The sequence below is a fragment of the Hippoglossus stenolepis genome, chromosome 22, assembly GCF_022539355.2.
Source record: "Hippoglossus stenolepis isolate QCI-W04-F060 chromosome 22, HSTE1.2, whole genome shotgun sequence".
Taxonomy (NCBI): Eukaryota; Metazoa; Chordata; class Actinopteri; order Pleuronectiformes; family Pleuronectidae; genus Hippoglossus; species Hippoglossus stenolepis.
The window spans coordinates 18,409,111-18,435,915 of NC_061504.1; the positions used below are offsets into that span (position 1 = coordinate 18,409,111).

General features: G+C 43.6%; 1 protein-coding gene across 9 annotated transcripts in view; it reads left to right on the forward strand.

Moving 5' to 3' along the window:
- Positions 1–12,918, forward strand: part of flncb (filamin C, gamma b (actin binding protein 280)) — a 32,190-nt gene extending 19,272 nt beyond the window's left edge. For 3 of the 9 annotated variants that reach the window (XM_047338561.1, XM_047338566.1, XM_047338569.1), the window contains 21 exons: positions 1,150–1,339; positions 1,411–1,434; positions 1,554–1,801; positions 2,712–2,804; positions 3,198–3,297; positions 5,512–5,652; positions 5,772–5,900; positions 5,972–6,145; positions 6,525–6,686; positions 7,267–7,470; positions 7,563–7,715; positions 7,902–8,024; positions 8,146–8,387; positions 8,782–9,052; positions 9,164–9,301; positions 9,544–9,659; positions 10,405–10,537; positions 10,734–10,910; positions 10,997–11,212; positions 12,017–12,223; positions 12,302–12,918. In XM_047338561.1, coding sequence (XP_047194517.1) covers positions 1,150–1,339; positions 1,411–1,434; positions 1,554–1,801; positions 2,712–2,804; positions 3,198–3,297; positions 5,512–5,652; positions 5,772–5,900; positions 5,972–6,145; positions 6,525–6,686; positions 7,267–7,470; positions 7,563–7,715; positions 7,902–8,024; positions 8,146–8,387; positions 8,782–9,052; positions 9,164–9,301; positions 9,544–9,659; positions 10,405–10,537; positions 10,734–10,910; positions 10,997–11,212; positions 12,017–12,223; positions 12,302–12,489 — 3,429 coding nt within the window. In that variant the 3' untranslated portion in view covers positions 12,490–12,918. The remainder of the gene's footprint in view (positions 1–1,149; positions 1,340–1,410; positions 1,435–1,553; positions 1,802–2,711; positions 2,805–3,197; positions 3,298–5,511; positions 5,653–5,771; positions 5,901–5,971; positions 6,146–6,524; positions 6,687–7,266; positions 7,471–7,562; positions 7,716–7,901; positions 8,025–8,145; positions 8,388–8,781; positions 9,053–9,163; positions 9,302–9,543; positions 9,660–10,404; positions 10,538–10,733; positions 10,911–10,996; positions 11,213–12,016; positions 12,224–12,301) is intronic. The other 6 variants (XM_047338564.1, XM_047338567.1, XM_047338565.1 and 3 more) reach the window with 4 other exon arrangements.
- The last annotated feature ends 13,887 nt before the right edge of the window (positions 12,919–26,805 follow it).

The window sequence follows — 26,805 nt, forward strand, 5'->3', positions numbered from 1 at the left end:
CCTCTGTGTTTGTGGAGGACTGGGCCCGGAGGGTGTGGGAGACTCATATAGTAAAGAAAACCATCCCCTTCAGTATTCTGAGGAGAGGCTGTGTAAGGCATCACCTCACCCTCCCTCACCCCTCGTCTCACCCCTCGTCTCACCCCCCCCCTCAGAGACTACATATTATTGTACATCTGTACAGATTAAGAGTTTAAAAGTGGCTTTATAGTTCGAACCCAAACTTTCTACCGGTATTTCTGCTTCATCTGCTCTTAAATGTTTTAATTACAACATTTTAGCAGTAAGCATATAAAGTTTCTTTACATGTAAATTCAGGGAAGTTTGTGTTGTTTGCTGAGTTTTAAAAGTAAAAAAACTGTGAATCCTGAAACCTCGTGTTCACAGAAACTTTAACTTCAGTCTGAGAATCTTCACAAGAACGAGACTGAAGAAGAAAACATCAAGTTTAATAAGAAAACAATCTGGTTTAAGTTAGTTTGTGTTTTATGCCTCCTCCTCTGTCCTCTGTCCCCCTCCCCTCTCCTCTGTGGTCTCCCATCAGTTTGTCTAATGATGTAACAGACACATGGTTTTCAGTTCTCCACTAACCAGAGTGCCTCCATCCATCCTCCATCCTCCTGCTGCTCCAGTAGATTTAGACCCTGTGTGACACACTTGATGATAAACGCTGCCAACACCACTGGTCTCAAACCAGCTGCCGCCCAGTCCACAGTCCAGAATCCACTATCCAGTCCAGAGGCCACTAACTAGTCCACAGTGGAGGATCATGTGTGAACACAAAGAGTGAGACTCAGTTTGTCTTCTCCTCCTGAGCTCCTGTATAAAGTGTAGATCCAGGAGCAGTGTGAACACAGCAGAGGATCCTCCACTGATTCACTGAGTGGGGGGGCTTCTAACACGGGACACAAACATGAAGAAACTAAAACAAATGTCTCTGGTGAAGAAGTGCTGACACACACGATGAAGACACGGACGAGGAATCGAACGCTTACAGAATCAGTTTGTTCTGAGGCTGCTCCCGTTTCTCTTTGCAGGAGAAACCGCGGTCATGTGGCTCATGGTGTGAGACCATTGATGTGCAGCGCGTCACTTCAGTGTTTTAACGTTACTGTTTGTCATACGTGTTCACAAACCGCACATGTCCAGGATCCGGAGGGAAAACCTAAGAAGGCAAACATCCGAGACAACCGGGACGGGACGTACACGGTGTCGTACGTCCCCGACATGACGGGACGCTACACCATCACCATCAAATACGGAGGAGACGAGATACCGTACTCGCCGTACAGAATCCACGCCTTGCCCACCGGGGACGCTAGCAAGTGTCTGGTCACAGGTCAGGCTCCGCCCATCACTGCTCTATCAACCAATTGGATTTCTTCTCCTGAAACTGTTGTTTTCCCACAGTGTCGATTGGAGGACACGGTCTGGGTGAGTTGTGATTAAACTTTGTTCAGTTACATGACAAAAATGGGTTTGATCAAATGTTTTTATATAAATAAAAGTGACTTTACGTTCAGGACGATGTTCATGACTCGTGTCCTCGTCAGGATCAGGGATCGGCCCGACCATCCAGATTGGCGAGGAGACCGTCATCACCGTGGACGCAAAGGCTGCTGGGAAAGGTAAAGTCACCTGTAAGGTGTCGACTCCTGACGGAGCGGAGCTGGACGTGGACGTGGTGGAGAACGCAGACGGGACGTTTGATATCTACTACACGGCCCCGGAGCCGGGGAAGTACGTCATCACCATCCGGTTCGGAGGGGAACACATTCCCAACAGCCCCTTCCACGTGGTGGTGAGTCGCAAAGCTGCAGGGGCCTCAAGGGCCTCAGGGGCCACAGGGACCTCAAGGGCCTCCAGGGCCTCAAGGGCCTCAGGGGCCACAGGGACCTAAAGGGCCTCAAGGGCCTCAGGGGCCACAGGGACCTCAAGGGCCTCAGGGGCCACAGGGGCCTCAAGGGCCACAGGGGCCACAGGGGCCTCAGGGGCCACAGGGGCCTCAAGGGCCTCAGGGGCCACAGGGACCTAAAGGGCCACAGAGGCCTAAAGGGCCACAGGGGCCTCAAGGGCCACAGGGGCCACAGGGACCTAAAGGGCCTCAGGGGCCACAGAGGCCTAAAGGGCCACAGGGACCTAAAGGGCCTCAGGGGCCACAGAGGCCTAAAGGGCCACAGGACCTAAAGGGCCTCAGGGGCCACAGGGACCTAAAGGGCCTCAGGGGCCACAGGGAACCTAAGAAACCTAAGAAAGTCCACTTATCTCAACCAGCTCATTAATCACCTCATCAATGAATTATTATTATTCTAATGGAAACATTAACAGAATTAATGTGGTTAACAGTGGTTATTGTTTTTCTAACTGAACATTAGCTTAGCATCAGTTTTGTGTTTTTTAACATAATCTGAATCAAACCTCAAACTCTGAGGTTGATAGGCGGAAAATTATAACTTTAAATATTAATGTTTTTAAATGTTTATTACATTTAAAGAGAAAAAATGTCTCAAGTTTTTTCTTCTGGAAACAAATGAAAACTAATAACATGTTGTTTGTGTGTGTGTGTGCGTGTGTGTGTGTGTGTGTGTGTGTGTGTGTGCATGCATTATGGTGTTAACTGTGTGTGTGTGTGTGTGTGTGTGTGTGTGTGTGTGTGTGTGTGTGTGTGTGTGTGTGTGTGTGTGTGTGTGTGTGTGTACTTGTCCCGTCAGGCGAGTGACTCTGGTCCGTTAATAGAGGAGCCATGTGACCAGCTTCAGTTACAGCAGACGTTCTTTCCCTATGTGGGATTCTCCCCTCAATGGGTACATTACATTATACTGTACTCTGTACTTTACTATTCTATACATTACATTATACTGTACTCTGTACTTTACTATTCTATACATTACATTATACTGTACTCTGTACTTTACTATTCTATACATTACATTATACTGTACTCTGTACTTTACTATTCTATACATTACATTATACTGTACTCTGTACTTTACTATTCTATACATTACATTATACTGTACTCTGTACTTTACTATTCTATACAGTATATTATACTGTACTCTGTACTTTACTATTCTAAACGGTATATTTTACTACATTATATTAAACTGTACTACTACACAGTTTATACTGTATAGTATACAAGAGCATGGTGACAATAACCCCCCCCCATCCCGTCCTCTGTTTCTGGTTTGCAGGCGACCGATGATCCCATCAGCCCCGTGGACGGGATGGAGCCGGTGCTCCGCCCCTTCAGTCTCGTCATTCCCTTCACGGTGCAGAAAGGAGAAATCACAGGTGAGACTCTTCAACCTCGTTTAATGGAGAACAGTAAAGTGAAGCGAGCTGCAGTGAAGTGAAGCGAGCTGCAGTGAAGTGAAGCGAGCTGCAGTGAAGTGAAGCGAGCAGCAGTACAGTAAAGTGAAGCGAGCTGCAGTAAAGTGAAGCGAGCTGCAGTACAGTAAAGTGAAGCGAGCAGCAGTGAAGTGAAGCGAGCAGCAGTACAGTAAGTGAAGCGAGCTGCAGTGAAGTGAAGCGAGCAGCAGTACAGTAAAGTGAAGCGAGCTGCAGTGAAGTGAAGCGAGCAGCAGTGAAGTGAAGCGAGCAGCAGTACAGTAAAGTGAAGCGAGCTGCAGTGAAGTGAAGCGAGCAGCAGTGAAGTGAAGCGAGCAGCAGTACAGTAAAGTGAAGCGAGCTGCAGTGAAGTGAAGCGAGCAGCAGTACAGTAAAGTGAAGCGAGCTGCAGTGAAGTGAAGCGAGCTGCAGTGAAGTGAAGCGAGCAGCAGTACAGTAAAGTGAAGAAGCTGCAGTGAAGTGAGCGAGCAGCAGTGAAGTGAAGCGAGCAGCAGTGAAGTGAAGCGAGCAGCAGTGAAGTGAAGCGAGCAGCAGTACAGTAAAGTGAAGCGAGCTGCAGTGAAGTGAAGCGAGCAGCAGTACAGTAAAGTGAAGCGAGCTGCAGTACAGTAAAGTGAAGCGAGCTGCAGTGAAGTGAAGCGAGCTGCAGTACAGTGAAGCGAGCTGCAGTAAAGTGAAGCGAGCTGCAGTGAAGTGAAGCGAGCAGCAGTGAAGTGAAGCGAGCGGCAGTACAGTGAGCGAGCTGCAGTGAAGTGAAGCGAGCTGCAGTACAGTGAAGCGAGCTGCAGTGAAGTGAAGCGAGCTGCAGTACAGTGAAGCGAGCTGCAGTGAAGTGAAGCGAGCAGCAGTAAAGTGAAGTGAGCTGCAGTACAGTGAAGCGAGCTGCAGTAAAGTGAAGCGAGCAGCAGTACAGTGAAGCGAGCAGCAGTGAAGTGAAGCGAGCTGCAGTACAGTGAAGCGAGCTGCAGTAAAGTGAAGCGAGCAGCAGTACAGTGAAGCGAGCTGCAGTGAAGTGAAGCGAGCTGCAGTACAGTAAAGTGAAGCGAGCTGCAGTGAAGTGAAGCGAGCAGCAGTGAAGTGAAGCGAGCTGCAGTACAGTGAAGTGAAGCGAGCTGCAGTGAAGTGAAGCGAGCTGCAGTGAAGTGAAGCGAGCTGCAGTACAGTGAAGTGAAGCGAGCTGCAGTGAAGTGAAGCGAGCTGCAGTGAAGTGAAGCGAGCAGCAGTGAAGTGAAGCGAGCAGCAGTACAGTAAAGTGAAGCGAGCTGCAGTGAAGTGAAGCGAGCTGCAGTGAAGTGAAGCGAGCAGCAGTGAAGTGAAGCGAGCTGCAGTACAGTGAAGCGAGCTGCAGTAAAGTGAAGCGAGCTGCAGTGAAGTGAAGCGAGCAGCAGTACAGTAAAGTGAAGCGAGCTGCAGTGAAGTGAAGCGAGCAGCAGTGAAGTGAAGCGAGCAGCAGCGAAGTGAAGCGAGCAGCAGTACAGTGAAGTGAAGCGAGCTGCAGTAAAGTGAAGCGAGCTGCAGTGAAGTGAAGTGAGCAGCAGTACAGTGAAGTGAAGCGAGCTGCAGTAAAGTGAAGCGAGCTGCAGTGAAGTGAAGCGAGCTGCAGTGCAGTGAAGTGAAGCGAGCTGCAGTAAAGTGAAGCGAGCAGCAGTACAGTGAAGTGAAGCGAGCTGCAGTGAAGTGAAGCGAGCTGCAGCAAAGTGAAGCGAGCTGCAGCAAAGTGAAGCGAGCAGCAGCAAAGTGAAGCGAGCTGCAGCAAAGTGAAGCGAGCTGCAGCAAAGTGAAGCGAGCTGCAGTAAAGTGAAGCGAGCAGCAGTACAGTGAAGTGAAGCGAGCTGCAGTGCAGTGAAGCGAGCTGCAGCAAAGTGAAGCGAGCAGCAGCAAAGTGAAGCGAGCTGCAGCAAAGTGAAGCGAGCAGCAGCGAAGTGAAGCGAGCTGCAGACTTTTATTTATTCTCTATTTGTTCATGTTAATTTGTCTCCTGGTAACAGAAAGTATCAGTTTGGACTCGATCAGGTCGACATGTTGGATTTAACGATGAGAAGAAAGTGAAGAATTTGACCCTAAACTTTTAAAACAGGAACTAATAAAGTTTTTATTGAATGTTATTAACAAAACAACGATGATGGAACTGTTGTTTTTTAAATTGTTATTATTTAGGTGAGGTGCGAATGCCGTCTGGTCGAACCGCCTGTCCTCACATCACCGACAACAAGGACGGAACCGTCACCGTGAAATACTCGCCAACTGAACGAGGTCTGCACGAGATGGAAATTAAATACGACGGAAACCACATCCCCGGTAAGAAACACACACGAGGGTCAAAGAGTCCGTTTCTGTCTCCGGATGAAAACAGACTTCAGCTCTGTCGTGTTTTAGTTTGAATGAAATCCTTCGTGTTCGTTCTGGTGTTTTCACAGGAAGTCCTCTTCAGTTCTACGTTGATGCCATCAACAGTGGTCATGTGACAGCGTACGGCCCCGGTCTGAGCCACGGCACCGTGAACCGACCGTCTACGTTCACGATCGTCACTAAAGACGCCGGCGAAGGTGACGTCACATTAACGGAGTCTGTTTGAAGGAGAAACGTTGGACTGAATGTACGAAGTGTGTCTCTGCAGGGGGTCTCTCTCTGGCGGTGGAGGGTCCGTCTAAAGCTGAGATCAGCTGTAAAGACAACAAAGACGGGACGTGCACCGTGTCCTACCTGCCGACCGCACCTGGAGACTACAACATCATCGTCAAGTTTGACGACAAACACATCCCCGGCAGTCCCTTCACCGCCAAGATCACCGGTTAGAACACTTCTCTTTTACAAACTTCACTAATTAATCAACTTTATTTTGTGCTTGTAGCATTTTCAGAGGTTCTTTTGTGTAAGGTTTCAAAATAAAAGCTTCTCACTCTTATCACATTAAAACACTTTTATTTTGAAAAAAAAGATCAAAATCAGCTCAATGCAACAACACGTCTGTTCGATACCTGATCTGATCAATGAGCTCAGTTTGGATCCTGAACCCAAACTGAAGAATCTGTGTTCAGTCGTATTGTGGAGTTCCTCAGGGTTCGGTTTTATTTCTTTATAAATTCTTCTACAAACTAAAATCTAATAGAGAAATTAGATTTAATCAGTGATGAACGGAAACGTCTGTATAAACTGTATTTGATCAACAGGCGACGACTCTATGAGGACTTCTCAGCTCAACGTTGGCACGGCAACAGACGTTTCCTTGAAGATCACGGAGACGGACCTGACCAGTCTGACGGCGACCATCAGAGCGCCGTCTGGAAGCGAGGAGCCGTGTTTGCTGAAGAGGCTTCCGAACAGACACATCGGTCAGTTTCCCTGCTCGTGCTCCAGGATGTAGTCACGAAAAGCCCGAGACTACGACGTATATGTATGTGTCCAGATAATCCCCCGTTCCCGTCAGGACACGACTCAGCTCTGAAATCACAAAAGTGTTGTAAACTTCCTTTCGTTGTTTCAGGCGTGAAACGTTCGGGTTAGGCTAACGTTGCTGGGCCTCATTCACCAATATCTTCTTTCGAATTTCCTTAAATTTATTCTTAAGAAGCTTTCTAAGAAAACTCTACGTCAGATTCATGAGGCGTTCTTAAACCGCAGACTTGTTCGCACATATGTTCTTATATTGATGAATTCCATGTGTTCGTAGGTTGAAACCACGTCAGTTTTTCCCAATTAGCATCGTAAACGCCCACCAATGCCAATAAAAGGTCACGAGACTGAAGCGCACACACGAAATCACGATCGAAAGAAAATCTAAAGACGGAGCTCTGGACTCAGCCGTGACAAACAACGAAACATACACACATGCTAACTGTGCTCATTCTAAACAATAGAAACTGTCGGAGACTCATCCTGCGTTTGATTCCTAAAGTAAGTTCTTCTCTGCAGGGATCTCGTTCACGCCAAAGGAAGTGGGCGAACATGTGGTCAGCGTGAAGAAGAACGGGAAACATGTGACCAACAGTCCCTTTAAGATCATGGTGGGTCAGTCTGAGATCGGAGACGCCAGTAAGGTGAAGGTCTTGGGTCAGGGGCTGCTGGAGGGACACACCTTCGAGGTGTCCGAGTTCATCGTGGACACCAGGAACGCAGGTGACCATTTAATACGTGTTCCAGATGTTTGCTCACATCCACCGGTCCAAGGTTCACTGGAGCTTTCGGTCGTCTTCCTTTGTGTCTCTCAGGTTACGGAGGTCTGGGTCTGTCCATCGAGGGTCCCAGTAAAGTGGACATTAACTGTGAGGACGTGGAGGACGGAACCTGTAAAGTCACCTACTGTCCCACCGAACCTGGAAACTACATCATCAACATCAAGTTCGCTGATCAACACGTTCCAGGTACAGACGCATCAATGACGTCTCCATGGAAACGTACCCGTGTCAGAAGCTTGGTTTTAACTCATCTTTTTTATTTGTTCAAACTTTTCTTCATTTTAATATTTCCTCTCAGATTCAGTTTGAAATTGTTTATTTTCCCGACATGAGAACTTTGATTGACGGGTGAAGTGTGAACTGTCCCGACAGGAAGTCCGTTCACAGTGAAGATGTTTGGCGAGGGGCGGATGAAGGAGAGCATCACCAGGAAACGTCAGGCGCCCTCCATCGCCACCGTCGGCAGCACCTGTGACCTCAACCTGAAAATACCAGGTGAGCTGTGACATCATCGCCTCCTCTTCCTGTCTGTCACCTGTCCACTCCTCCTCTTCTTCCTCTTCACCTCCTTCTGTTTGTCCCTCATGTCCTCGCCGCTGCCTCCTGCTGGTCACAGGGAACTGGTTTCAGATGGTGTCGAACCAGGAGCATCTGACGCGGACGTTCACCCGCAGCAGTCACACGTACACTCGCACCGAGAGGACGGAGATCAGCAAAACCCGAGGAGGCGAGACGAAGAGGGAGGTCCGCGTGGAGGAGAGCACGCAGGTCGGAGATCCCTTCAGGGAAGTGTTCGGAGACTTCCTGGGACGAGAGAGTCTGAGCGGGTTCAGCGGCAACAGACCGCCACTGCAGGACGTGTGTGTGTGTGTGTGTGTGTGTGTGTGTGTGTGTGTGTGTGTGTGTGTGTGTGTGTGTGTGTGTGTGTGTGTGTGTGTGTGTGTGTGTGTGTCTGTCTGTCTGTCTGTCTGTATTTTTGTACACATTTGTGATTTTTATATTTAATTCCCTATTTTTATTCTATCTTGTACTTTTCTTTCATCTCACCTTGTTTTTTCAATTATTTTTATACCTTTTACCATTTTTGATATTTTGTCTCGTTGCTAACATGTCTTTGGTTTTGTTGTAAAACACTTTGAGCTGCATTTTATCGATGAAAGGTGCTTTATGAAGTTTATTATTATTAAGAAGGAGAGCTGTCGTCTTTAACGTCTTCTGACCCGTGGCTCTCTCTCTGGCTCCTCCCCCGTCAGGTGAGGCAGGTAACCAGGAAATGACGGCTCAGGTGACGAGTCCCGGAGGAAAGACGGAGGAGGCGGAGATCATTAGAGGAGAGGACAGCACCTACAGCGTCCGGTTCATCCCTCAGGAGATGGGCCCTCACACCGTTAGTGTTAAATACCGGGGCCAACACGTTCCCGGGAGCCCCTTCCAGTTCACTGTGGGGCCCCTGGGAGAGGGAGGGGCCCACAAGGTCCGAGCAGGAGGAACCGGACTGGACCGAGGAGTGGCCGGGATCCCAGGTGAGCTGGAAACATCTGGTCTTCTATTCATGAGTTAGTGGTGTTAATGGTTTCTGTTTATGTGGTAAAATAATGTCCCAAACGTAAAGATGGATGTGAAATGTGTTTCAGCTGAGTTCAGTATCTGGACCAGAGAAGCCGGAGCTGGAGGTTTGTCCATCGCTGTTGAAGGACCCAGTAAAGCTGAGATCACGTTTGAAGACAGGAAGGACGGATCCTGTGGCGTCGCCTACGTGGTTCAGGAACCTGGTGAGAATCAAGTCAAACACTCACTTCAGTTCATCTGAATCTTCTCTGAAAATCAATCAAACTACTAATATCAGTTCTCCACAGTCACGTATTATATCTTTATCAGAGAGTTCGGGAAGCAGCCAGTTGACAGGGAAGTGTTAGTTCGCAAAGGTTCCATTGGTTTTATGTCGTTAACACAGAAGAGTCGGATCTTAAATAACGATATAAAAGTTATCAACACTTTTCTCTTGTTTCTCCAGGTGATTATGAGGTTTCTGTTAAATTCAATGACGAACACATCCCAGATTCTCCGTTCATCGTCCCCGTCGCCACTTTGTCGGACGACGCTCGCCGCCTCACCATCACCAGCCTGCAGGTGAGACGCCGCTCAACCATCAAACCTCTGATGTGTCAGCTGCTATTTTAAATCACCACTTTTAGATTTTGTATGAATAGATTTTGTGTGTAAATGAATCTGCTCGACCTTCATCTTTTAACTTTAATTAACCTCTGACGATTAAAACTTTTTGTATATTTTCACCACATTCACACACACAACTTTATTTATTCAGCGAAATGTTAACGTGCTTCATCTAAATATTAAAAGGCTGATAAACTATGAAACAGCTTCAAAGAATTAAAGATTCATGAGGTGGAAGGGAAAACTCACACAAGCTCAAACTACAAAACAATTATTACACGAGGTCTCATACTATTTATATTTCATTCAAATATAGAAAAATAATCTACATCATCTACAAATTCATTTTATTCTTTTGTAGAAAATAAATTCAGGAGAAATATTTAAAGCTAACAATTTATTTTTGTGGCTATAGAGGATATTTATTGTCAAATACATCTTTCATTCATGTTGTGTCCATCTTCGTTTACTCCAGTTACATTTACACTGATTCCTTTATACAGATATTATTCATATAGATACAGATATAATCTGTTCGCTCAGAGTAAGGACAGATCTTTAAAGGTTAACGTCATCAATTACTTTATAAAAACATTTTCTCAGAGTGATGAAGACACAGAAACTAGAAACAAAGTCAGTGTTTTGATTAAATCTGTTTCCCACTCACATGTCAAAGATTGTGTTGGTCTCCGTTTGACAGGAAATGGGTCTGAAGACGGGACAGGAAGCTTCGTTCTCTGTGCAGCTGAACGGAGCCAGAGGTCTGATCGATGCTAAGATCCACTCGCCGTCAGGAGCCGTGGAGGAGTGTTACATCACCGAGCTGGACAGTGGTGAAACCTTTTAAAATACACCTGGAGTTCCACAAGGCTCCAGTCTGAGTCCACTCATGTTCATCTCTACGCAGATGACACAAAACTCTATATCTGATCCTGAAAACTTTTTACTGCTGTAAAATAACCTCTGACATGTAATAATTAGTGTGAAGAACTGTCTTCAGTCTAAAACAGTAAATCTTTGTTTCTACAGATCAACACGCCATCAGGTTCGTCCCGAGAGAAAACGGCGTTCACTCCATCGATGTTCGTTTTAGCGGCAGCCACGTCCCCGGCAGCCCTTTCAAGATCCGAGTGGGAGAACCAGGACAGGTCGGAGATCCTGGTATGGTGTCAGCCTTCGGACCGGGACTGGAGGGAGGAATCACAGGTAAACTTCATCCTTAACCTCCTTCATTTTAAAACCTTGGATTATCTGGTTAAGAATATTTAACGTGTGTTGGTTTCCTCCTTCAGGTGTGGCGTCAGAGTTTATCGTGAACACCTGTAACGCCGGCTCAGGAGCTCTGTCGGTGACCGTGGACGGACCGTCCAAAGTGAAGATGGACTGTCAGGAATGTGCTGAGGGCTACAAGGTCTCATACACACCCATGGCCCCCGGGAACTACCTGATCTCCATCAAGTATGGAGGTGGTCACGTGGTCGGAAGTCCCTTCAAGGCCAAAGTCTCAGGTGGATCAATGAACCTTCAACACCACACTGACGGCCTGAAACTGACATATGAACACAGTGTGTACCTGAACGCAGCGTGTACCAGAAAGCAGCGTGTACCTGAACGCAGCGTGTACCTGAACGCAGCTTGTACCTGAACGCAGCGTGTACCTGAACGCAGCGTGTACCTGAACGCAGCGTGTACCTGAACGCAGCGTGTACCTGAACGCAGCGTGTACCTGAAAGCAGCGTGTACCTGAACGCAGCGTGTACCTGAACGCAGCTTGTATCTGAACACAGCGTGTACCTGAAAGCAGCGTGTACCTGAAAGCAGCGTGTACCTGAACGCAGCTTGTACCTGAACGCAGCGTGTACCTGAACGCAGCGTGTACCTGAACGCAGCGTGTACCTGAACGCAGCGTGTACCTGAACGCAGCGTGTACCTGAACGCAGCTTGTATCTGAACACAGCGTGTACCTGAATGCAGCGTGTACCTGAAAGCAGCGTGTACCTGAACGCAGCTTGTACCTGAACGCAGCGTGTACCTGAACGCAGCGTGTACCTGAACGCAGCGTGTACCTGAACGCAGCGTGTACCTGAACGCAGCGTGTATCACTCTATTTAAAACTCAACTCAAATTAATTGCTGCTAAATTTTCACATCACAAAATCGTCCAAAAAGAATTTAACATCAGGAACCTGCAGAACTTTTCACACGACCTTGAGAACCTGAGGAACCACAGAACCTCCTCCAGGTTCTTCTGATGTCATGTGTTAGTTTTTAAACATTTGAATTCTGCTCACGTTTCTTTAAATGTCTCTTCAGGACCTCGTCTGTCCGGCGGCCACAGTCTTCATGAGATGTCGTCCGTTCTCGTGGAAACCGTCACCAAGTCGTCAATGATGGGCGGGGCCTTCGCCTCTATACCCAAATTCTCCTCAGACGCCACTAAGGTCGTGTCCAGAGGAGCCGGCCTATCGAAGGCCTTCGTCGGTCAGAAGAACGCGTTCACGGTCGACTGCACTAAAGCAGGTGAGGGCAGGAAATTAACAGGGAGCAAAAAAACCAGTAAGAACTGTTCACGCTACGTTGGCGTCTTTGTCTCTGCAGGAACCAACATGCTGATGGTCGGTGTCCACGGACCGAAGACGCCGTGTGAGGAGGTGTACGTCAAACACATGGGCAACAGGACGTACAACGTCACATACACGGTCAAAGAACAGGGCAGCTACATCCTCATCGTCAAGTGGGGGGACGAGAACGTCCCCGGGAGCCCGTTCCACGTCACTGTCCCCTGAACCTGGACTCGCCACGTCCGTCTCACAACGTCCACGATGCACTGAGACTGTCTCACACTCATTTACACTGTCCTGTTTACTGTTGCTAAGGCAACAGTTTTGCCTTAACTGTCTCTATGGCTACGTTGTCATTATGAACCAGCAGCTCCGGTTGGTGTTGGCGTGAACAACGAGAACCTGCGTTAGCTTCAAACAACCGGATCCTTTATTTATTCTCTGACGGTTTTTTTCTTTGACAGAAATGGTCTTATTGTGGAGGAGAATCTTTGAGAAACAGATTTTTGTTTTTTACCACATGAGAAGTCGCTTTAATGTGTGAATGATGAAAACATCGTATTTACAGAGTGAAGAAATTTTCTAGTGATTTTATATGAATGAGTTTGATTTGTTCAGTTTTCAGGAAGAATTAAAGTTCTGCTGCTCGTCAAACCAACTCGTTTCTCTAGTTCATGAAAACTCACGTGTTGTTTGACGGATGAATTCTAACAATTTGTTTTCAGGTTTTTCAGTTTTAAGACTTCAGGCGTTAACCACAGAGTGTTGTTGTTTCCTTAGGTCGGAGAGAAACTGATTTTTAACGACACATCTGTCTCACGTCTCCTTAATAACGTAGCATTAATGATAGGTGTCCACAATTTGCAAAATGCACATGAACAGCAGGGGGCAGTGTAGAGGCAGATTGGACCTCCATGGTGTGCCCTCTAGTGGAATACTCCAGTAACACACAAAGTACACAGGAGGTACGAGAACAATGATGACACATCTGGTCGTCCAATCAGAACACAGGACTGTTTAGGACAGGTCAGCTGACAGCAGAGCTCGGTTATGTCTCATTCTCCAATAATTTCTGGTCACTTTTTATTTAGATGAGTTTGTGTTCTGCTGCTGACAATAATATCATATTAGTTATTAATTACATAACTAAAATTACGTTTTTTATGATAAACACCTTCTTACAAGTTAAAGCTGCTACACTCAGATTCTTATATCAACATTTATATTTATATTTAGTGTAAAATGGATAAACGTAAATATGAGATACGTTGTATTTACATTTATGATCAACATTATATCTCAGGTTGATTTAACGTCGACAGATTTGACGTAAAGTCGCCGAGCAACAACAAATAACTTCCAGACACAAAACGATTCAACAAATTCGTAAGAAAAAGAAATTATACATTATAAAGTCAAATTGATAAATAAGATAAGATAGATAACAAGTCCTTAATTAGTCCTGCAATGGTACAGCAGCAGAAGACAACACATAAGTAGCATGCAGTACTTATGAAGAAATAGGGTTAGGTTTGATAAATTATGTGTCAGAATATGTACAGTGAATGGACTTTTTTTACAAATGAGTAAAGTTCAGTGAATATTAAAGTTCAGTCCATAGTGGTGGAGCATGTGGTTCTACTGGGAGCTGAACTGGTTGAACAGTGTAACCCCCAGGAAGGAACGACCTTCTCCTTCAGACACTGAGGGGGGAGCTGCAGTAACCAGCAGGATCCAGCAGGAGGCAGCAGATATTCACTCACATGAAGGTTCAATCAAGAAGAAGAAACCTTTAAATTTTTAATGTTATGGTATGTTTCAAAGATAATCGAACAAAAAACTTTAGAAACAAGAAACAGAAGAAAACAAACAGAGAAGAGAAGAGAAGACAGTGGACATGTCTCATGTCTCAGTTTGTCTCATGTCTGTTGTCAGGACGTCTCTCCTCCTCCCCCTCTTCCTCCTCCTCTTCCTCTTCCTCCTCATCCTCCTCCTCTTCCTCTTCCTCTTCCTCTTCCTCTTCCTCCTCCTCTTCCTCCTCCTCCTCCCCCTCTTCCTCCTCCTCCTCCTCTTCCTTCTGTTCCTCCTCCTCCTCCTCCTTCTCTTCCTCCTCTTCCTGCTACTTCTCTTCCTCTTCCTCTTCCTTCTGTTCCTCCTCCTCTTCCTCTTCCTCTTCCTCCTCCTTCTCCTTCTCTTCCTCCTCCTCCTCCTCTTCCTCTTCCTCTTCCTCCTCCTCCCCCTCTTCCTCCTCCTCCTCTTCCTCCTCCTTCTCTTCCTCCTCTTCCTCCTCCTCCTCCCCCTCCCCTCTTCCTCCTCCTCCTCTTCCTCCTCCTTGTCTTCCTCCTCTTCCTCCTCTTCCTGCTACTCCTCCCCCTCTTCCTCCTCCTCCTCTTCCTCTTCCTCCTCTTCCTCCTCCTCCTCCTTCTCCTTCTCCTCCTCCTCCTCCTCCTCTTCCTCTTCCTCCTCCTCCCCCTCTTCCTCCTCCTCCTCTTCCTCCTCCTTCTCTTCCTCCTCTTCCTCCTCCTCCTCCCCCTCCCCTCTTCCTCCTCCTCCTCTTCCTCCTCCTTGTCTTCCTCCTCTTCCTCCTCTTCCTGCTACTCCTCCCCCTCTTCCTCCTCCTCCTCCTCCTCTTCCTCTTCCTCCTCCTTATCTTCCTCCTCCTCCTCCTCCTCCTTTAATCTGAGCATCATTGATGTAATTAATGGAGGAGGAGGAGCTAAATTTAGAGGAGGGGCTAGATGTTGCTCCTGCTCCTGATGTGAGCATCAGATCTAAAATCCCGGAGACGTCACATGATCAGTTACTGTTACACACATATTACATATTCATATGCACACACATCTGTCTGAGCTAATTGTTGCCATGACGATGTTGGAGGTGACATCTTCCTGTAATAATTCATCACGTGATTGTGACCACGTTAAAAACATGTGTAAACATGAAGCAGTAGAGGAACTGGATGTTGATTGGTCGTTAACAGGAGCCAATGGCACTGAATATCAGCGCCCCCCTGTGGCAGAGTCAGTAACCTGCAGCATGATGTTGTCATGACGACAGCCTGCTCTCTGTTGTTGACGACGTCTCGCCTCCACCTGGAGATTAAACTGATGAACGTGACATCGACGGTTGCTGAGAGCGCCGCTGATTGGACGCAGAATAAATAAATGTCCCAGCGTGAGGGAGGAGTCAGGACTCGTTCACACCTGGTTTGTCTCAGAGCTTCAGACTCGTCAGTTCAGTGTGAAGCTGAACATCAGGTGTGAAAGGTTCCTCAGAGCAGAAGAGGAGTTCTGGGTCTGGATCCAACTGAACCTGGTTCTGTTGGTTTGCAGTGAAAACACTTTGTTGGACAGTTTGGACTTTTGGACCAATCACAGGAAGTAGAGACAGAATTAAACAGTTGAAGAAGAAGAAGAAGAAGAGGAAGAAGAGGAAGAAGAAGAGGAAGAAGAGGAAGAGGAAGAAGAGGAAGAGGAAGAGGAAGAAGAGGAAGCAGCTGCAGTCTTCACCTCCGACGATATAATGTTTGAACCAAGAGGACGTTCATTCATACAACACGCCCACGTCAGACGCCGTCTAGAAACCAATCAGAGTCAAGTATAGGTAGACTCCGCCCACGTAGGTGATGACGACAGGACGTACGTCTGCCACACAAATTTCTTTTGTCCTAAACTATGGAGCAAACATGAAGCTTCAGACTCTCAGAGAGAAAACGTCCTGAGACGTAAAAACAGGATTCATGATAAATGATAATTTATCATGAATCCTGTTTTTTATTTGATAAAATAAGAGTTTTTATATTTTCTTGTTTGATGAACATCGTCTCCTGAGGAGAAAGATCAGATTCTCTATGAAGAGGTTTGAACTGAGGCTGAAGATGAGACGTTGACATGAATGTGAATATTAACGGTTGACAGAACTTCATTATCTACGTGGGAGAATAAAGACGTTTCTATAGATAGAGTCTGAAGAGCCGGAGGCTGGGACTTCGTCTTCATCATGTTAGTGATGAAGACGACTGATGTTCAATGAAGCAGCAGAAGAAGAAGAACTCAACATGTTGCATCATCAGTCAAAGAGAGAAAACACACCAACAGGAAGTAAAGTCATAGTTTCATAATAAAATCTACAGAGAGAAAGTTATTGCTCATATTTTATAAGAATCCAAGAACAAAATCATAATTTAAGGAATAAATCATTGTATTAAAAAAAGTCCTGAATACATATTTTGATTTTTAAGTCATGTGAATAAATGTGAAAGGACATTTTTTTATATTTTTTATAGTGAGTAGTGAGTAGTGTGTAGTGTATTGTGTAGTGTATTGTGTGTAGTGTATTGTGTGTAGGGTATTGTGCGTAGTGTGTAGTGTGTAGTGTGTAGTGTATTGTGTGTAGTGTGTAGTGTGTAGTGTATTGTGTGTAGGGTATTGTGCGTAGTGTGTAGTGTGTAGTGTGTAGTGTATTGTGTGTAGTGTATTGTGTGTAGTGTATTGTGTGTAGTGTATTGTGTGTAGGGTATTGTGCGTAGTGTGTAGTGTGTAGTGTGTAGTGTGTAGGGTATTGTGTGTAGTGTATTGTGTGTAGTGTATTGTGTGTAGTGTATTGTGTGTAGTGTGTAGTGTGTAGTGTGTAGTGTATTGTGTGTAGTGTATTGTGTGTAGTGTATTGTGTGTAGTGTGTAGTGTGTAGTGTGTAGTGTATTGTGTGTAGGGTATTGTGTGTAGTGTGTAGTGTATTGTGTGTAGTGTATTGTGTGTAGTGTGTAGTGTGTAGTGTATTGTGTGTAGTGTAGTGTATTGTGTGTAGTGTGTTGTGTGTAGTGTGTAGTGTATTGTGTGTAGGGTATTGTGCGTAGTGTGTGTGTGTATTGTGGTGTGTAGTGTGTAGTGTATTGTGTGTAGGGTATTGTGCGTAGTGTGTAGTGTATTGTGTGTAGTGTATTGTGTGTAGTGTGTAGTGTGTAGTGTATTGTGTGTAGGGTATTGTGTGTAGGGTATTGTGCTAGTGTGTAGTGTGTAGTGTATTGTGTGTAGTGTGTAGTGTGTAGTGTGTAGTGTATTGTGTGTAGTGTGTAGTGTATTGTGTGTAGTGTATTGTGTGTAGTGTGTAGTGTGTAGTGTGTTGTGTGTAGTGTGTTGTGTGTAGTGTGTAGTGTGTAGTGTATTGTGTGTAGTGTGTAGTGTGTAGTGTGTAGTGTATTGTGTGTAGTGTATTGTGTGTAGTGTGTAGTGTATTGTGTGTAGGGTATTGTGCGTAGTGTGTAGTGTATTGTGTGTAGTGTGTAGTGTGTAGTGTATTGTGTGTAGTGTGTAGTGTGTAGTGTGTTGTGTGTAGGGTATTGTGTGTAGGGTATTGTGCGTAGTGTGTAGTGTGTAGTGTATTGTGTGTAGTGTATTGTGTGTAGTGTGTAGTGTGTAGTGTGTAGTGTATTGTGTGTAGTGTGTAGTGTGTAGTGTGTAGTGTATTGTGTGTAGTGTATTGTGTGTAGTGTATTGTGTGTAGTGTGTAGTGTGTAGTGTATTGTGTGTAGGGTATTGTGCGTAGTGTGTAGTGTATTGTGTGTAGTGTATTGTGTGTAGTGTGTAGTGTGTAGTTTAGTGTGTAGTGTATTGTGTGTAGGGTATTGTGCGTAGTGTGTAGTGTATTGTGTGTAGTGTATTGTGTGTAGTGTGTAGTGTGTAGTGTGTAGTGTATTGTGTGTAGGGTATTGTGCGTAGTGTGTAGTGTATTGTGTGTAGTGTATTGTGTGTAGTGTGTAGTGTGTTGTGTATCATTTGTGTGTGTTTTTCTCGGCAGGTTTCTATTGGACGAACACACAAACACATCCTTGATAAGTTTGTGTGGATGACTGTGTTTCCTGAGGAAATAAACTGAACCTGCAGGGGGCGCTGTCCTGAGCCGCTGCCGCTGTTTGTTCCTCTAACAATGAAAAATGTTCAGACTTCAGGAAAAATAAATCATGAATAAAGATTAAAAGCAGCAGCACAGAGATGGAATCATTCAGGTGTGAGGCTGTGTGTCGCAGTGCTGCAACGACACACCCGCTGGTCCACAGGGACACAGAGGACGGAGGACAGGTCTGACTCTGCAGCATCCTGTCACAGATTAATGTTCTGACCTTAGCAGCAGCAGCGGAGCCGATTCCCAACATATTTATGATCATTAGCTTCTGTCTCCTGCAGCCACGTCCCTCCTTCACCAGGAGACAACAGGACGGGGACACACAAGTGCTGAGAAGGAGACGCCAGGTTTATCTCTGGGACACAAGTTTCAGTCTGAGGAACTTCATCAAGAACCTTCAAATCTCCATCAGAGTTTCTCTTCATGTCTTCAAACCTCGACTGAAAGATGTAAAAGTGTTTTTGAAAAGCTCCTCGAGGATCTTTACGATCAAACTACTGACAAGAAACGTCTACATCTTTAACAATGATCCATTAAAGTCTACATGAGGACCTGGAACATCCTCAAGGACTCCTAACTCCTTGGACGTCTCCTCGAGGACATCTGGACCTTCTCAGAGAGGAAACACAGAGGAAACATAGAGGAAACACAGAGGAAACACAGAGGAAACATAGAGGAAACACAGAGGAAACACAGAGGAAACATAGAGGAAACACAGAGGAAACATAGAGGAAACAGGAAAGAGACCTACAGGAAACACAGAGGAAACATAGAGGAAACACAGAGGAAACACAGAGGAAACATAAAGGAAACACAGAGGAAACACAGAGGAAACACAGAGGAAACATAGAGCAAACACAGAGGAAACACAGAGGAAACACAGAGGAAACATAGAGGAAACAGGAAAGAGACCTACAGGAAACACAGAGGAAACATAGAGGAAGCACAGAGGAAACACAGAGGAAACACAGAGGAAACACAGAGGAAACATAGAGGAAACACAGAGGAAACACAGAGGAAACACAGAGGAAACACAGAGGAAACATAGAGGAAACACAGAGGAAACATAGAGGAAACACAGAGGAAACACAGAGGAAACACAGAGGAAACATAGAGGAAACATAGAGGAAGCACAGAGGAAACACAGAGGAAACACAGAGGAAACATAGAGGAAACACAGAGGAAACACAGAGGAAACACAGAGGAAACATAGAGGAAACACAGAGGAAACATAGAGGAAACACAGAGGAAACACAGAGGAAACATAGAGGAAACACAGAGGAAACACAGAGGAAACACAGAGAAACATAGAGGAAACACAGAGGAAACACAGAGGAAACACAGAGGAAACACAGAGGAAACACAGAGGAAACATAGTGCAAACACAGAGGAAACACAGAGGAAACACAGAGGAAACATAGAGGAAACAGGAAAGAGACCTAGAGGAAACACAGAGGAAACACAGAGGAAACATAGAGGAAGCACAGAGGAAACACAGAGGAAACACAGAGGAAACACAGAGGAAACATAGAGGAAGCACAGAGGAAACACAGAGGAAACACAGAGGAAACATAGAGGAAACACAGAGGAAACACAGAGGAAACACAGAGGAAACACAGAGGAAACAAAGAGGAAACACAGAGGAAACACAGAGGAAACATAGAGGAAACACAGAGGAAACACAGAGGAAACACAGAGGAAACATAGAGGAAACACAGAGGAAACACAGAGGAAACACAGAGGAAACACAGAGGAAACACAGAGGAAACATAGAGGAAGCACAGAGGAAACACAGAGGAAACACAGAGGAAACATAGAGGAAACACAGAGGAAACACAGAGGAAACATAGAGGAAACACAGAGGAAACACAGAGGAAACACAGAGGAAACACAGAGGAAACACAGAGGAAACATAGAGCAAACACAGAGGAAACACAGAGGAAACACAGAGGAAACATAGAGGAAACAGGAAAGAGACATACAGGAAACACAGAGGAAACACAGAGGAAACATAGAGGAAACACAGAGGAAACACAGAGGAAACACAGAGGAAACATAGAGGAAACACAGAGGAAACACAGAGGAAACACAGAGGAAACATAGAGGAAACACAGAGGAAACACAGAGGAAACATAGAGGAAACACAGAGGAAACATAGAGGAAACAGGAAAGAGACCTACAGGAAACACAGAGGAAACACAGAGGAAATGTGTGATGCTGATGTGGTTTCAATCTTTATTTATAACTTCAGTCACTGACAAAGACAGAATGTGATATAAGGAGGTTTAACTGATCTGATTATTGAGTCATGATTAATCAATACTCAATAACATGATCAGAGTCAATGAATCAATTTATGATCAGATAAATACTTCTGATTCTGATTCTGATTCTGAGATTTTCAACAGAGACAGATGGTTGCTAACGTCACATTTGTTTATTTGTTTATTTAGAAGATCCCCATTAGCTCTACCCTAAGACAGAGCTACTTTTAGTGGGGTCCACATTTAAAACATACACACAAATATCAAACATTTAAAACAGACGTTACATTACATATATCAAAAGTTAAAATACATAAAAATAATGATCATACAATTTTACATTACAAATATCAAACATTAACATAGTGGTTATGCAATTTTACCTTTGTCATGATATAAAACGCTGATATATCCAATTCCATAGAAGTGAAAACTGCAAACCATGTAAGAGAATACTACACATTTTTATGTACAGTACATATCTCACCACACTCTGACAACGTATTTTTCAGCTTGATAGAATTTATCATCGCAGCCATTTTACCCATAATGCACCAGTGAAAGTCCTGTCGCTGCTTTTGTTGCGTGAATTATTAAAAATTACTGGAAGCAGCGACATAATTTATTTTTTATTACGTTAATAATCGTCAGGATGAATAATGGATGAGATTTACCTTCAGAGTTTATTTTTAACACACAAACTTACACACTCACACTCACCCACTTACACACACTCACACATATACACACACACTTACAACCCCCTTCCTTTATGACCATGTTAGAAAACAATCTTTTCTCTCATGACTCTATAAATAGAAAGAGAGAGAGGGGGAGGCGGGGCAGAGAGAGGGGGGGGGGGGAGAGAGGACATTTAATGTCGTTTCATCTCAGAGCTGCAGCAGAAATAAAACACAAACACAGTTGGTCTGTTTTTATATAAATCAAGTTCATTTCCTAGTTTCAATCTGAGCAAAAAATCCGAACTAGGAAAAACAAACCGTTTTTCGTTTTTTGGTTTCAGTTATAAAAATTAGTAACAAAATAATGACTTGTTTTTTAATTTTTTCTGATTTTGTTTTTCTAATTGAATATAAAAAGAACGAATGATACAAGATTAGAATTTGCTTCATGAAATAAACATCGGATGTTGTGATGTCACCTGACAGGAAGTCAGATTAATAGTGTGACGCTTGTTCTCGATGCTCAGAGACGTTCAGGCAGCCAATCAGAGCCTGAGGAGCTAAGCTGCACTTCATTACCCATCACATGTTGATTTACTGTGTGTGTGTGTGTGTGTGTGTGTGTGTGTGTGTCGAGGTCATTTACAGCTCTGCAGCTCTCTGCAGCTCTGACCTTTGACCTCTTATTGATCCATAGAAGAAGAAAAGTCCTCTGAGGACGTTTGTGGTGAAGTGAACATTCTCTGTTTCCTCGTCATGTGACCGATATAAAAACAACTCAGAAGCCAATCAGAAGCTTCGAAACGTCCATCGTTAAATCCACAGGTGGAGTCAACCTGAGACTAACGAGGAAAAGCATCGTCATGACGACTATGAAGCTGCTGCAGAGACGAGTGTTCACCATCACCTGAAGAAGAAGAAGAAGAAGAAGAAGAAGAAGAAGAAGAAGAAACCATCGCCTCTATGAGTCTACAGTACACTCAACAACCAATGACATCACAACATATTTATAGCTTTAAAATACACAAAGTAACTTGATGTAAAGTAACTTGATGTAAAGTAACTTGATGTAAAGTAACTTGATGTAAAGTAACTTGTATAAACATGTGGAAACGTGACCTTTGTTTTTCTTTAGAAACAAACAGTTGATTTAATGTTTCATTATAATTATTGTGAATTATAAATAAAATCATTTTGTATAAATGTTGGTTTAGTTTGAGGACAGACGAAAATGAGAAGCACCTGAACGCATCGCCAGCTCTACTGCACAGAATCCTCCTGAGGGGGACGGGCGTCCTCTGGCTGAAGGACATGTCCTTCACACAAGACAAAGCACGAGGGCGGAGCTTTGTTACTGCAGATCAAAGACATGATGAGGCGTGAAGGACTGATGGTGTCTGAGGAAACTGTGGACACAAGTCCACCTCCATTGTGTCCGTCCACCTTCAGAGTGTCCCTCCACCTCCACTGTGTCCGTCCACCTTCAGAGTGTCCCTCCACCTCCACTGTGTCCGTCCACCTCCAGAGTGTCCGTCCACCTTCAGATTGTCCGTCCACACAAAGTTTGTAAAGAGACAATGTCATGAGACACGTCCGGGTCCAAGTCATGAGTTGAGTCAAGTCTTGAATATGATCCGACTCTTCATCATGTTTCAGTGAATCGTCGTCTTCATTAACTTAAGATCGGTCCAGCTGTTTAACAGGAAGCTGGCAGTAACCACGGCGACGCCTCCATCCTGTCATTCCTCCTTCATCTTCCTCCTCTTCCTCTCAGAGATGCAGGCTGCGACACGACGTATCACAGATTCCAAGCAGAAATCTACGCCGCCGCCGTCTAGCTGACAAATGATGGCTGCCTGATTTGTGGAGTACTTTGGAGTACTGTAGTACTGTGGAGTACTGTAGTACTGTAGAGTACTGTAGTACTGTAGTACTGTGGAGTACTTTAGTTCTGTAGAGTACTGTAGTACTGTAGAGTACTGAGCCTGAAGGTGCTGATGTTGCTAGTGAGACCATCATGATGTTGTCTTTGTATTTTAATATCTGTTTAATATCTATCTATATGTTTTCAGATCATGTGATGACGAAGATTAAAACTGAGAGGGTTTTAGTTTCTGACTCGTGAACACAGCGACCTCTACTGGCAGCAAATGGTTTGTTTCCTCGTCTCTGCGACGATTGTACTTTTTTTCTAACTTCATCTTTAGCCTTTTATCATTTCATTAATTTATTATCTGATAATTTTATTATTTGATGTTTATATTATTTGATATTTCTGTGCTGTTTGTTTTTGATTCGTGAGGAAACGTTCAGATTTTAGTTCATAAAAATCTTGATTGTTTCCTTGAATCAAAGAGGTTTGCGTCTCGTGGTTGACGAGCGCGAGGGGGAGGAGAATAAAAAGTGAAGGGACCAATCGTGAGCCCCGTCTGTGTTGTTGTTGTGAAGAAGAAAATAGATTCAATAATAAGTGTCAGTGAAAATAAAACATATTTGCGTTTCTGCTCAGGATTCTGTGGGTTAGGAAGCGGCAGCTCTGCAGCTCGAGCCGCCGCCGGCCCCAGGGGCTGATGGGAAGTTGGGGGGGGAGGGGGAGGGGCTCAGTTCACACCTTAGCTTCTTTTTGAAAATCGACTCGACTGAAGCTGCTGCTTTTATTCTGAAGGTTTTTCTGCGTCAGCAGCAGAGTCTGTTGGGAATTTAAAAAACTCTGGATGAGTCGAGATGTGTCCCACGGCCTTCTGGGAAAAAAACCTGTGGCGGTCGTTCTCTGAGGAAGTTACGAACAGACACGAACACTGTGGTGGCGCCCCCTAGTGGGCGTCTGTTGCAGCAGCTCTCGCTCAATCTTTTCTCTCTAACTTCGCGTCACCTTCCTCCAACACAGAGCTGTCTCACCTGGAGAAGCCTTAACTTAACTTATCTCTTCTTAACTTATCTCTTCTTTACTTTACTTATCTCTTCTTTACTTAACTTATCTCTTCTTTACTTATCTCTTCTTTACTTAACTTATCTCTTCTTTACTTAACTTATCTCTTCTTAACTTAACTTATCTCTTCTTAACTTAACTTATCTCTTCTTTACTTTACTTAACTTATCTCTTCTTTACTTAACTTAACTTATCTCTTCTTAACTTAACTTATCTCTTCTTTACTTAACTTATCTCTTCTTTACTTAACTTATCTCTTCTTTACTTTACTTATCTCTTCTTTACTTAACTTATCTCTTCTTAACTTAACTTATCTCTTCTTTACTTAACTTATCTCTTCTTAACTTAACTTAACTTATCTCTTCTTAACTTAACTTATCTCTTCTTTACTTTACTTAACTTATCTCTTCTTTACTTAACTTAACTTATCTCTTCTTAACTTAACTTATCTCTTCTTTACTTAACTTATCTCTTCTTTACTTAACTTATCTCTTCTTTACTTTACTTAACTTATCTCTTCTTTACTTAACTTAACTTATCTCTTCTAACTTAACTTATCTCTTCTTTACTTAACTTATCTCTTCTTTACTTAACTTATCTCTTCTTAACTTAACTTATCTCTTCTTAACTTATCTCTTCTTAACTTAACTTATCTCTTCTTTACTTAACTTATCTCTTCTTTACTTAACTTAACTTATCTCTTCTTAACTTAACTTATCTCTTCTTTACTTTACTTAACTTATCTCTTCTTAACTTAACTTAACTTATCTCTTCTTAACTTATCTCTTCTTTACTTTACTTATCTCTTCTTTACTTAACTTAACTTATCTCTTCTTAACTTAACTTATCTCTTCTTTACTTAACTTATCTCTTCTTTACTTAACTTATCTCTTCTTAACTTAACTTATCTCTTCTTAACTTATCTCTTCTTAACTTAACTTATCTCTTCTTTACTTAACTTATCTCTTCTTTACTTAACTTAACTTATCTCTTCTTAACTTAACTTATCTCTTCTTTACTTAACTTATCTCTTCTTTACTTAACTTATCTCTTCTTTACTTAACTTAACTTATCTCTTCTTTACTTAACTTATCTCTTCTTTACTTAACTTAACTCTTCTTTACTTAACTTATGTCTTCTTTACTTAACTTATGTCTTCTTTACTTAACTTAATCTTCTTTACTTAACTTATCTCTTTACTTAACTTATGTCTTCTTTTACTTAACTTATCTCTTCTTTACTTAACTTAACTCTTCTTTACTTAACTTATGTCTTCTTTACTTAACTTACCTCTTCTTTACTTAACTTATCTCTTCTTTACTTAACTTAACTCTTCTTTACTTAACTTATGTCTTCTTTAACTTATCTCTTCTTTACTTAACTTATGTCTTCTTTACTTAACTTATCTCTTCTTTACTTAACTTATCTCTTCTTTACTTAACTTATCTCTTCTTTACTTAACTTATCTCTTCTTTACTTAACTTATCTCTTCTTTACTTAACTTATCTCTTCTTTACTTAACTTATCTCTTCTTTACTTAACTTATCTCTTCTTTACTTAACTTATCTCTTCTTTACTAAACTTAACTTATCTCTTCTTTACTTAACTTATGTCTTCTTTACTTAACTTATCTCTTCTTTACTTAACTTATCTTATCTCAACTTATGTCTTTTTATCTTAAATTTGATCTGGGGTCACAGGTGGAAGAAACTTCTCAAACAAGATAATTACAATGTTTACACTCAGAGTTTGCTCTTCCTCCTCCTCCTCTTCCTCACCGAGTCTGGAACACAGATGTTTTTCTCATAGACATGAGAAGTGAGTCGTGCCGAAGGTCAGATGATGTGAAGATCAAAGCCTGGTCCAGGTTCGTCCTGAGGCTTCGTTCAGTTTTTTCCGTTTACTTAAGCGTTTGATTCCCTTTGATTTGCCGAGCTCCAAACATTCAGCCAATCAGAGCCAGAGGCAGATTTGGATGTGAACATCTCTGTGACCTTCACACCAATCACCTGACATCTGGTGTTCAAAGCTTCAGAGTAAAAGCTTCTCTGCTGATTGGTTGTGAAAGGTTGGGTGTTCAACATTTTCCTGTTTGATGAAGATTCTGATAAACGTCTTCGCTCAGGACATGAATATTAATCTGGAAGAAACAGTCTCCTCCTGATGAAGATGATGATGAAGATCATGATGATGATGATGATGAAGGTGATGATGATGATGGTGATAATGGTGAAGATGATGATGATGCTGATGAAGGTGATGATGAAGATGATGATGATGTTATGTATAAGGTCACGGTTAGACTTTCATTCATGTATGTGTGACCAGGCCGTGACACATCCCAACATCTGGTTACCATGGTAACAAGGGGTGGGTCAACAGTAAGAGTAAAACAGTCTCACAAACTGTCAGTGATTGGTTCTTTTGTTTACAACTGACCAGAACACACACACACACACACACACACACACACACACACACACACACACACACACACAGTGGGGATGTGTTTATTGTCTCCATCAGTCAGAGGCAGGAGGTCTCACTCTGCTCCTAAATCACTGAACAAAAAGAACCAGAGGAGCTCAGATCAATGCTGAGTGAGCGTGTGTTTGTGTGTGTTTGTGTGTTTGTGTGTTTGTGTGTTTGTGTGTTTGAGTGATGACTCCCTGTAGAGTTAACAGAGTGTGAGGAGTGTGTTTGTTTACACACACACACACACAGATGAGAGGAACTGAATTTACATGAACAGGTTAGTCAACCC